Raw genomic sequence first — 11,599 nt, forward strand, 5'->3', positions numbered from 1 at the left:
AAAGCGAGGGACATTATCTTGACTAAAATCTCTGACCCAAATATGAAGGCATTTCTCGCCATGGAATTGAAGATGTTGGAGAAAGAGTGAATTTTATCAAAGAATGTATTGCATGTAGTAAAATGGTATATACCTTTCTATCTTATTTATTTAGTCAATGATTCTACTATTCTTTTGTCGGCCATATGCCAAATTATGTTTTTCATAAATAATAATTATGAGATCTTAATTTACTCCACCTTCAAGTTTAATATACTGTCCAATCGGGATTTCTTAATTTTACGGCAGGCTTCAAGTTGTCAATAGACGAATCATTTTGACTTTCTTTGTCCTTTGCCAAAGATTATCCAACACTTCGCCTCAGCCCTGAAATCCTAAAAAAAGACCAACGCAGCCATGGCTAATCTTTTGCAAAACAGTATATGGACAATGGACATCCTCAGACTCCCATATATTTTTAGTTAGATTTTTGAAAAGAGAGTTTAAGGTCATCCAAAAAGTAAGCAAGTTTTCCAATTTTATAGCTCCCATAGCAGAAGGAATAAATCAATTGGTATATTGTTATGTGGCTGGCATACTTTGAACTCTAAATAAGCTCAAGTTTTTGAAAATTGGTTGTGAGATTTGGAGGAAAACTTTTTTTTACCGAGACCCTCCTGAATTTTCCTAATTATACTTTTGACGGGTGCTGGGAGGTTAGACACTGAATGTATTTCGATCCTTATTTTTTCAGTTTTGATTTGGTATTTTTTTTTTTAAATAATACTAATTTTGAACAACCAGCAAATCCAATTTTTTATGAAAATCTCCATCTTCAAAACGGAGGGGCTTGGAGGACAAGATGCATAGGAAAGTGCAGTTTTTGAAAAAATTGAGATATTAATTATTTCAAGTAAGACTAGTCTTAGGGCATATTTTTTGAAAAATTCGCTCCCAAATTCCAATTTTTAAGCATGAAATAATCAGTTTAAACTTTCTTTCCACCATAAGGATCGAAACTTCAAACACGTATTGCTCCAAATAGCAAAAATTGCACTCATGCGCCTTGTCCTCCAAGCCCCTCATGTGTTAACTTTCAAACACGATGTCAGATTCCAGACCCTGCCCTGATTCCCCTCTCTGTTACCTTGTGAAATTATGCTTACAGTCTTCAGACAATCTACAAGCAATGTATTAATTTGTACTAATTTGTCAATATGTTCGGATCAAGTCAGTATTATTGTGGGCTACTACAGAAGAACTAATCAGTCCATCACGTGCTGAGTGATAAGAATGCACTGCGGATGGCGATTAACAAATAACAAATTTGAGTTTCCGGTGAAACTGGTTGATTAAGAACTGAAACACCAAATTGAAGCTAAAAATTGAGGATTAAAATAACATTAACATCGTTGTTTCTATCACTCTGTACGGAGGAGACCCAGAAATTTCTATGTCATCCACCACTGTGCTAGGAGGTGAGCATGCGTGGAAACGGGAAATGTGTTCTCAATACCGTTGAGTTCTTCAGTGAACCATCGATTGTTTTTCAAAGCCTCGAACTTGTTCTAAAGTTGAGAGTATGCCTGGCACATACTTTTTTTACTGAATCTAATATATTTCCTTATGCGTATAGGTATAAAATAATGAAACTTACTGTTCAGGCAATCTTTTTGCCTTACTTTTTTTTTTATAAATTTTTCCTTCTTTATGTTCTGTATTTAATGAACTTGCTATATAGCACTTATTTAGGTGATTTTTTTTTCAGCTTACATTTATTTTTTATCACTTTTCTCACTTTTTTTTATTTATTGCCATTACTTTGTCATTATTCAGGCACAAGGAAAAATGGAATTCACCGTTTGGAGAAATGCTTGTGCTCCAAGATGACTATAGCCTCCTCCCATTATTTCAATGCCAATGACCAACTCTTTACTGCCGTTGCTGAGTATGTTAAAATCGGCTTCAAGCAAATCAATCCAGTGAGTATTCGTAAATGCTTTAGCTCTAAAAATTGAATTAAAACTGTGTGATTCTAAACCTCCATTATAGAAAAATAGTTTTTAAACTAATTATTTTTCTATAAATGGAGAGGTTGAATCTGGAATCCTTGTTTGAAAGGAATTGCCAACTCTTCACTTGGTAAGCACGTGCTCCCAGTCAACGAGTATCATGGATGAATTTTTGTATTCTCACGATTGAATCAAGGAAAATCCTAGGAATTGAACCAAATTGGACCAAGAAAACCAATCCACATTGAAAAAAAAATGAGTTGGGAGGAGCTTTAAGTGCTATTAAGTGAACTCCAGTATGCCGCAGAGATTTGCAATTTAAGTACTTTTTTGGAGAGTTTGGCTGGATGTCAATGTGAGCTCTCACCATAACATAGGTGATCCCTTCATTTACCGCCTCAACTTTGAGAGCTTTTTTTGAGTTTGGGGTTTTGGCTTAGAAAAAACCATTGGCACTTTCGAAGTTTCTTGAGGAAATTTAGCTCAAGAAAAAATACTTCAATTGCAAATCACTGTGGCATGCCAGAGCGCCATTGATTGTATATTTTCTTCCATTAAAGATTAATGAGTGGGAGGGGGAAAAAATGTATTTTGAATTTTGGGAGTAACCTTAAATCTTTGCATTTAGCATTAAGTCTTAGTTCTGTGCTCTCATGCAAAATAAAACTTTAATCTCTTTTTCTCAGTTTCATTGTGATTCGACTTGTTTCCTTCCTGATGACTTTGGTTCAGATAAAGTGGTCAAGGTCCTTCATTAAAAAATGAAGTGAAAATAGTAATCTCATAAGAATGCACCTTTAAATATTTATAAAATTTATTTATTTTTACATCCATGTAAATAGGTACATGGATTTAGACATCAGATAAAAATGTGTGCTGTTATTTGGTTTAGGATGATGAGATGAGATTTGTACGTAATGAATTAGACACAGACATCTAGGGCAGGCAATTCTTGGGTTCCCTGACACAAGTACTCTCAAGTTTTTGGAATGTATGTGTAGATCAGTCTAAGGCCAACTAAAACCAAAGGTTTTTTGATAGAAAAAATTACTCTAAACAATAATAGCTTTTTTATTTGTATTTCAATTATACGATCACATAATGAAATGCATGAGTGTCTGAAGATCAATGAGTGGCAGGATTAAAAAAAAGTCTATATATTTTTTTCTTTTTCTTTGAGAAACAAAACGTAATATTGCGATGCAATACTAACGCAATGATCGATGGTCAACTCAGCATGAAGGTATCTGGTGCTTGGCTCTGAAGGAATATTTGCACAATTTTGTTGTAAACTTCAGCTTATTATATTAGGCACTCGTCATTTTTAGGACTCTCAGGAATCAACCGAACACTTTCTACTTCATCAAAGGCACAACATTCACAGACATAATGATGAAACTTGTGAGACAAACAGCTATTTCCAAGTTGATCACTAAATATAAGTCCTCACAGATTGTTTTCCCTTGTTTTCTTAGCAAGTCAGTTGTTCTTGGATTTTTCTTTTATTTTTCAATGCCAATGCCTCTAAAAATTCAGAAACATTAATGCTAATCTAAGATTTATTTTTTTTTATTTTTTTACTTTTTTCCAGCAGGTGTGGAGCGATTCAATAAATCTTGGAAGGTTCTCTGGTTACATTTCAAAGTAGGCGATGAAGGAACTGTGTCTCTGAATGGGCATAGACCTAATTTTGAAAAAGATATTTTTATCTAAATCACAAGGAATCAAATCAGTCTATAAACGTCATGAACTTTATGCAAGATCATTAAATACCTAGATGTAAGGCGTTTCTTGATTTTTATTATCAACCAAAGCATTTTAGAACAACAGGCACACCGTTTAGTGTATTTCAAACGAGTTGTTTTGATGTTCGATCAAAAGTTTTTGTACAACTTAAATCAGTTTTAAATTTAATTCCTTCAATATCCTTTTGCGTTCCTTTGTTTTAAAAATAGAATATGCCCTAAACTTTTTTTCAGTCTCATGAAAATCCACCCTAATAGCAATAACTTTTAATGAGCAATTTTCAAGAACTCTTATAAAAATTGTTAAAATGTCAGTTTCAGGAAACCCTATTGGCTATTTTTCAAAATAAAATGTTGACTCTTTGTGAACTGTATGTAAAAGTCTCCTCCAAAATAGGTATTACCACATACTTTTTAAGAGTTTTTTAACACTTTTCCTTAAATTTTATCTCTTGTAAATTCCACTTCAAGTATACTGAAAAAGAGTTTTTGAGTACTATTTAATAGTCTTTTTAAAATGTAAAATGTTTTCAAAAGGCATTGCCCAGTGCCCAGTGCCCTAATGGCATCTAGAGATTACAAAGCTCAAAAGACAGCTCAGTGTTGAAAAATCAGGTTTCAATACAATTTTCTAAGCAAAGCAAAAGCTGCTGATAGTATCACATTTATAAGTAAGTGATGCACTGTACATCTAATCAGGTGCATCTTCTGGATCAAAATGAAAACGTTGTAAATGTGGTCTTACGGCTGTGTCCATTGCATGATCAACGGTTCTGTCAATTGGTTGAACAATGAACGGAATAGTAGCTAACCCTATTGCACTAACAAGATATTGCTTGTCGACCCGTTTTGTTTGCACATTACGCAGGCAGTATCGTGCTGCATAACAAACACGGTTGATGAGCAGACCAGGGATTATCACAGATGCAAAAGCTTGCCATAATAGCACATCACAGAATACTAGGAAGGTCTTTTTGATGCGTCCATTCTCCGTAGAGTTCTGAAAATTTTTAAAAAAAATTAGGTGAATCAGGAGAAATTGCCTCAGAAAATCGTTCTACAATTACGCTGTGAAAATTGATGTTTTGGTTAGTCAGGAACTGCGAAATGTATTTATTTTAGAGCTTTAATTTGCAGTCATGCTCTTTTTTCCAACTTAATGCACTCTTTTTAATCCAATGGTGCTCATGAGTTTGAAACAAGATGATCTAAAACAAATTATCATAGTAATTAGAAAAAGGAGCATCGAAAATTCAAATAGGTCTGTAATTCCTGAAAATTTTCGGCAGTGCTCCATCTAAACTGAATATAAAAAGAGAACCTTGTTCACCAAATCAAGATTAATATGCCTACATTCTTAAATGAAAAACAATTTTTTTTTCTTTTTTTTTTTTTTTGCAAAAGTCAACTCATTACCCACCGAATGAGTCTCGGTGGCCTTATGAATAGCATCTGCTGCCACATAGGTTGATGCAATTCCATATGTGAAATTGACCGCTCGATTACTGATGATACCTCGGAATGCTTCTCCAACTTCATTTGCATAGCCTGAAAATGTCAAAATAAGGCATCCGTGTGTGTAATTAACAGTCGAAGGACCGAACGTAATTGATACAACTGAGTAATATTCTTAGAAGAATCTAGAATTCAATTCTAGAAGTTATTATTCCGCGAGATTTTTAATAGTTTCCATCTGCAAAGACTTATACTTATGTGAGTGAGAAAGTGCTGAAGGAAGAATTTTGCTCTTTCGTTTACTCAGCTAAATACCTAAATGATGGTATCAGTCTCTGGGCATTCATGTCATTTCCTGTGGTGCACTTTCATAAAAGTGCGTTGTGATACATTTAAACCTTTACTTAGAGCATTTTTCGTGCTCTGCGTCGTGATACATTTAAACCTTGAAGAGCATTTTTCGGGAAACAGATAATGTCACGATAAAATTCAGTAATAGTTTAATTTATTGATACAATACGCAACGCTGGAACTAAGTTAAGAAGTTAGAGAAACAAGAAAAGTGCCCTCAGTATAACGCATGCGACGAATCACCACAACGTTACAACGCCTGGATGCAACTATTCGAGCTCTGCGGATGTCCGTGTTGCATACGCTCGGAAGTGAAGGCGTTTCAACTCTCTAGGTGCTTACTCACATATTTGTCCGCGGGCGTAGACTGCGAACTACGATGATCAAAACTGACAGATTGCTTTATACTACGACATTCTATTTCTCAATATACATTCTATTTCTCATTCTAAATTCTATTTCTCATTCTAAATTTTATTTCTCATCCTACATTCTATTTTTTTTCGTCTATATTAGAGAGGTATCTCTTAGGCACGAATAGTTGCACTCAGGCATAGGATGTGAGTATCTTTTGTGCCTCTGTTTTGATAACACGGAACTGACGATACCTGCCTATACTGATCATGAATAAATTATAGATCAACTATTTGCGCCCGAGTAGTATATGAAAGGAGAATGAAAGCAGCGCTCTGTCACGGATCCTCACACAGTGCAGCCCGGCGGCGGCCCGCCGCGGGTAATGACAGTTGTTGCATGGAAGGTCTAAACGCCTTCATATCGGTGTATATGCAACACGGACAGTCGTGGATCTCGAATGATTGCATCCTGGTGTTATGAAGAATTTTGTTAAGTGTCCGTCGCATGCGATACTGACCGAGGCGTTAACTTAATTCCAGTGTTGCGCTTTGCGTCGAAGAAGTAAACTGTCACTGAGTTTTATCGCGACATCGACGATTTTCCAGAAAGTGCATTAATGGCTAGTCCTCGAAATCTCAAAATTTAGGAATCTGAGGATAATTTTTAGAGTTTCCTTTAACCTACCCTGGTATAAAAATTGGCAGTAGAATCTGTGCTCCAAAATACCATAGACCTACAGCCGGCTGTAAGATTTCCAATAGCTTCTTTAGCCGGCAACACAATTTCTTATAGCCTTTTATAGCCGATGGCGATTAAAGCAACAGCCTGGAGATAAAGTGTATGCTAAACGTTACTAATTACGGACGCCAGGACGTAGTGAGTTTTTGGACTACGACCGTTCTCTTTTTGGGCCGTAGTATCTTCATTTATTTTGCGAGGAAAGCTCCGTACTTTTGAAGGATGCCTGCCATTCCTAATATGTTGGAGCGCCTTCAATTTCGTATGATACTGTGCAATACCTCTGGCGTGAAATAGTTGCTTCAAGCGCCGTGATACGCTGCAGCGCGGCGCGGCGGGCTGGCATTGGCGCATTGGCGCCTACAAACCTAACAGGGATACTTCACGCATTGCGCAATGCGTGAAGTATCCCTGTTAGGTTTGTAGGCGCCAGTGCGTTGCCGCTCCGCTTTGTGTTAGGCTCTAATATTTAATCTCGTGGAGTCAGCGTTTTTCAACTTATGACTTTGAAATGTTTGCACACTCTTAATGGATTATTCTCATTTTAATTGATGAAAAAAATATATAAAGTAAAGGAAAATATAATGTGCGTTTTGTAAATATTAAGGTGATTCCGTACAAACTTAAGGATTTACAAAGCACACGAATTTCTACACAATTTCTTATAGCCTTTTATAGCCGATGGCGAAAAAGCAACAGCCAGGCGATAAAGTGTAAAGCCCGGCGATAGGAACTATAGCCCGACTGTATAATTTTTTATCGTTTCTTGTAGCCCAGCCGTATGATTTTTTCCACTTTCTACAGCCAGCTACATAATTTTCTATCGCCTTCTTCAGTCTGCTATAAGAACTCCTATGGTATTTTGAAACGCAGCTCCTATCACCAATTTTTACCAGGGATACTTAGATGAATCAGCTTTTTTTTCCCATTTTTTTCGCCTTTTTGAAACTACTCTGCCATGCTAATGGAAGAATGCCGTACCTATGAGCCTTTAGGCGTTGCCTAATTTCCTTTAATAAAATATGAATTTTCGGGGATTGCTATGAATATTTTTCCTCAAATTTGCCAGAGCATTTTACTTGAGAATAGATCTAATTTATCTAGTTTCAAGAAATAATATTCGAAACTATTCTCTCAAAAATAAACATCTTATCGGAGGAACTTCGGCAACCTCCAAACCATACGGCGTGTTTTCCTTAGCACAGCAGTAGGTACCTACTTTTGACGTTAATGTACGTGTAAAATTTCTAAAGCACATAATCGCTGATAAACATTCATGAACGCTCCCTAGTCACATCACACCGAGTAAGGGGGGGGGGGGGTGTTGCATGAATCTTACATAACCCTCTTAAAGAAAACACACGAATATGGCATAAAAAAATACTGCAAATTTTAGGTTTGTGCTCAACAGTTAACCACAATATTGGGCGTCAAGCGTCACGTACTTATTAATGAAGGGTTCGAGATTACGTTAAAAAGCGTCACAATAACGGGGGGGGGGGGGGGGAAGTGCGAGAAATGCGTCACTGAATTTTGAGCCACCCTTGTGATGAATGACCCTAAGTTCAGAGACACTGCTAATGCGCACAATATGCATCAAAATACGTTATAAAACTTACTAAGTAGTATACCTAATATCTTTAAAGAAAATGATTCCAGATTAGATTCAGGATCATAGAGTCCAGATTAGGATCAGCGGCTCTCGTCCTGGAATTAAGGTCAACCAGTCATACTGTGTTTGAAAGGTCAGTATTTTAAATCGAAATAAATAAGTATGTACCTACGTACCTAATTTAATACCTTTTAACTTACGATTGCAATTACAATTAGGAGGCTATAATCCAAAAGAGGCAGAGAATGTTTAACAATTTTTAAGGGGGATTTTTTACAGGTAAAACACAAAGTAGAACATAAACCCACCTAGAAATCTAACTGGGGTATCTCTGAACAAGTCCTTTTCGGTTTCCGCATTTGATGACATGAGGCTGAAAGTTCAACACGATCTCGAAATCGAGCGCAACACGAGTTGGGCGATCACTTGAATATGACCTACTGCCACTGATAAAGGCACCGTGTAAAATCGTTGCCGACATGAAGCAGTTCCGAGCATCGTGCACTGGCATAGAGAAAAAAAAGGAGGTGTTTGCATTTCGGGCATCTTGGAATTTTTTGATGACTTGATGACGTAGGTGGGTACAGTGTGGAGGGGACGTCCCTGTACCCAGCTGTACCCACCTACGTCATCAAGTCATCAAAATATTCCAAGATGCCCGAAATGCAAACACCTCCTTTTTTTTCTCTATGGTGCACTGGCACCAACAGATTCAAACTGCATCAGCTGTTGGAACTCAATTGGCTCAATGGATCTTTTGCTCGCAGTGCAATCTGTTGTGACCTTTCGCCGCGGCTGACTTGCGCCGAGCCCGCGACGATGTGAACCTGCTTGATTAATAAACGGAGGTGTCCGATTGGTAGATCTGGATATTGGCGCGAAAACTCAAACTTCCACCGGTGTGCATCGGTCCTGAGGTCACGAATAGTAGGAACTTTTCTGTCTCGATCCTGTGTGATTTTCCTTGTCCCTTGAAAAATTTTAATCTTCAGAGCAGGCGTAGTGTCGAGATACCTGCTTTAATTTTAGTTCAGGTGACTCCTCGATCTAGACTCGTGAAGCTTTTTAGACCAGAAATCGGACTCATTGGGTCATATTACAGAGGTCCAGTTTATGGTTTCACCCAGATCGGAGCACTTCCGATCTCGACCCCCAAATTCCAGTCCATGCAAGATTTTTCTCGACTTTTCGGACGGGAAGAAAAATTTCAGATTATCGTCGAAACTTATGCACAGGGGTCTTGAAGCAAAAAAATGCGACAAAAGTGTACCCAAAAAACGATTTACAGGGGGTGAGTTTATACTTGTGGACTTAAAATCGCGAAAAGTCAAAATCTTGGCTAATCCAGGGCCGGATTTACCTACTTGCCGCCCATGGGCCGCTAGTATTTTGCCGCTCCCTTCTCATTCGTTTTGAAACATCTATGAAAACCATCAAATGAACGTGCCAGCGGGGGAGGGGTGCATAAGACGCGTTTACACGAGTTGAACACATTTTTAGGGAAAGCCCTGTCAACACTATACTAGCAAAAGTTCACGGTACTTTAGTTACTTAAAAGTTACACACGGTACTTAAAAGTTAAGTTTCGTAAACCTATCTCTGTGTGGACAAGGCCTTCCATTCATAAAAAATTAACGAAAAAATTATGAAAGAACAAACATAAATGTGGATTAATGATTTTAACTTCCGCCGCCGCGCCTCGCAGACCGCACTGTGTTTGACGCAATGCGTGAAGTATTCATGCAGTTTTTTATGCTCTATGCGTTTCACGCCGACCGCTGCTGCACGCTCTGTTTGATGCAATGCGTGAAGTATTCGTGCAGTCTTGTAGGCGCTAATATGTGTTACTTACATGCCGATCACCGCGCCGAGGGCTTCTCCTTTTCATCTCAAGTCCTCGTCATTATTTCTCTCTAGGTAAGTCGCGCCGATCCTGACCAAATTGCATGTTTGGTTTCTCTCTTAACTCGACTAATTAAAGGTGCTGTCTCTTGTATCACTGAAAGACGACAAATGTAGAAATTACTATCCTCTCAGAAAATTAGAGATTTTGTCGCCTTTTCTCGTTTGTAATTTTTTTTCTAAATCCGAATTTTTTTTATATACCTACCTACATTTAAAAAAATTGCAAAATTTGCCACCCTCTATAGATTTGCCACCATGGGCCGCGGCTCATGTGGCCACCCCCTTAATCCGGCCCTGGGCTGATCCTGCTTTTGAGATATCGCATTTTAAAATTTTCAAAGTAAAGGCAAGTTTCTACCGATTTTGATTCGCTTTATTTATTTATTTGTCCATTGAATCGGTGTTGATCGGTTCACGTTTTTACTCTTCGTTCGAATCTTGTCGATCGAATACATACTTACACTCTCGGTACATGCAGACTACCTATCATACTCTTTTTCAACTGAACAATTCGTCTTCAGCTGCGTCTGCAGCAATTGTTGTTATGAGTATGTTGTGCGCGCTGATCTCAACTCATTACATACTCGACTCTCTGAAGGCGTTTTATGTGCGCAAGCAAGTCGCCTTCAACTGCGTCTGCAGCAATTGTTGTTGAGTATGTTGTGCGCGCTGATCTCAACTCATTACATACTCGACTCTCTGAAGGCGTTTTATGTGCGCAAGCAAGTCGCCTTCAACTGTGTCTGCAGCAATTGTTGTTACGAGTATGTTGTGCGCGCTGATCTCAACTCATTACATACTCGACTCTCTGAAGGCGTTTTATGTGCGCAAGCAAGTCGCCTTCAACTGTGTCTGCAGCAATTGTTGTTACGAGTATGTTGTGCGCGCTGATCTCAACTCATTACATACTCGACTCTCTGAAGGCGTTTTATGTGCGCAAGCAAGTCGCCTTCAACTGTGTCTGCAGCAATTGTTGTTACGAGTATGTTGTGCGCGCTGATCTCAACTCATTACATACTCGACTGTCTGAAGGCGTTTTATGTGCGCAAGCAAGTCGCCTTCAACTGCGTCTGCAGCAATTGTTGTTGCGAGTATGTTGTGCGCGCTGATCTCAACTCATTACATACTCGACTCTCTGAAGGCGTTTTATGTGTGCAAGTGGCGCAGTCTGTCGGAGAACGAACGAAGTAGGAATTGAGCGATTCATCCAATTTCACTTCTGTTGTTCTCCAACAGGGCGCTCTACTTTTGCTCATTAACCGCCTTCAGCACGCACAACATACTCGTAACAACAATTGCTGCAGACGCGGCAGAAGGCGAATTGCTCAGTTAAAAAAAAGTGTATGATAGGTAGTCTGTATGTAACGAGAGGTCTGCATGTATTCGATCGACATGATTCGAGCGTAAAATAAAAACGTGAACCGATCAACACCGATTCAATGGAC

At 38.3% G+C, this 11,599-nt stretch overlaps 1 protein-coding gene and 1 long non-coding RNA gene across 2 annotated transcripts; one reads left to right on the top strand and one right to left on the bottom strand.

The window, feature by feature from the left end:
* The first annotated feature begins 1,815 nt into the window (after positions 1–1,815).
* Positions 1,816–3,779, top strand: LOC140224007 (uncharacterized). The gene is made up of 2 exons (XR_011899245.1): positions 1,816–1,961; positions 3,583–3,779. It is a non-coding gene; the product is annotated as an uncharacterized lncRNA (long non-coding RNA).
* LOC109030482 (mitochondrial fission process protein 1) lies at positions 3,045–8,753 on the bottom strand. Its single transcript, XM_019041466.2, has 3 exons — positions 8,558–8,753; positions 5,157–5,284; positions 3,045–4,736 (listed from the first exon to the last, which is right to left on the bottom strand). The coding sequence occupies exons 1-3, from the start codon at positions 8,616–8,618 to the stop codon at positions 4,428–4,430; spliced, it is 498 nt and encodes a 165-aa protein (XP_018897011.2). The 5' UTR covers positions 8,619–8,753; the 3' UTR covers positions 3,045–4,427.
* Positions 8,754–11,599: the final 2,846 nt, after the last annotated feature.

This window comes from Bemisia tabaci, chromosome 2, assembly GCF_918797505.1.
Source record: "Bemisia tabaci chromosome 2, PGI_BMITA_v3".
In the NCBI taxonomy this organism is placed as follows: Eukaryota; Metazoa; Arthropoda; class Insecta; order Hemiptera; family Aleyrodidae; genus Bemisia; species Bemisia tabaci.

Bases quoted from the DNA above. Each gene is read 5' to 3' on its own strand.
- LOC109030482 (XM_019041466.2), bottom strand. From the start codon at position 8,618: ATGTCATCAAATGCGGAAACCGAAAAGGACTTGTTCAGAGATACCCCA. The intron at 5,285-8,557 runs GTGGGTTTATGT...TGACATTTTCAG, and splicing joins TACCCCAGTTAGATTTCTAG to GCTATGCAAATGAAGTTGGA. The intron at 4,737-5,156 runs GTGGGTAATGAG...AAAAATTTTCAG, and splicing joins AGGCCACCGAGACTCATTCG to AACTCTACGGAGAATGGACG.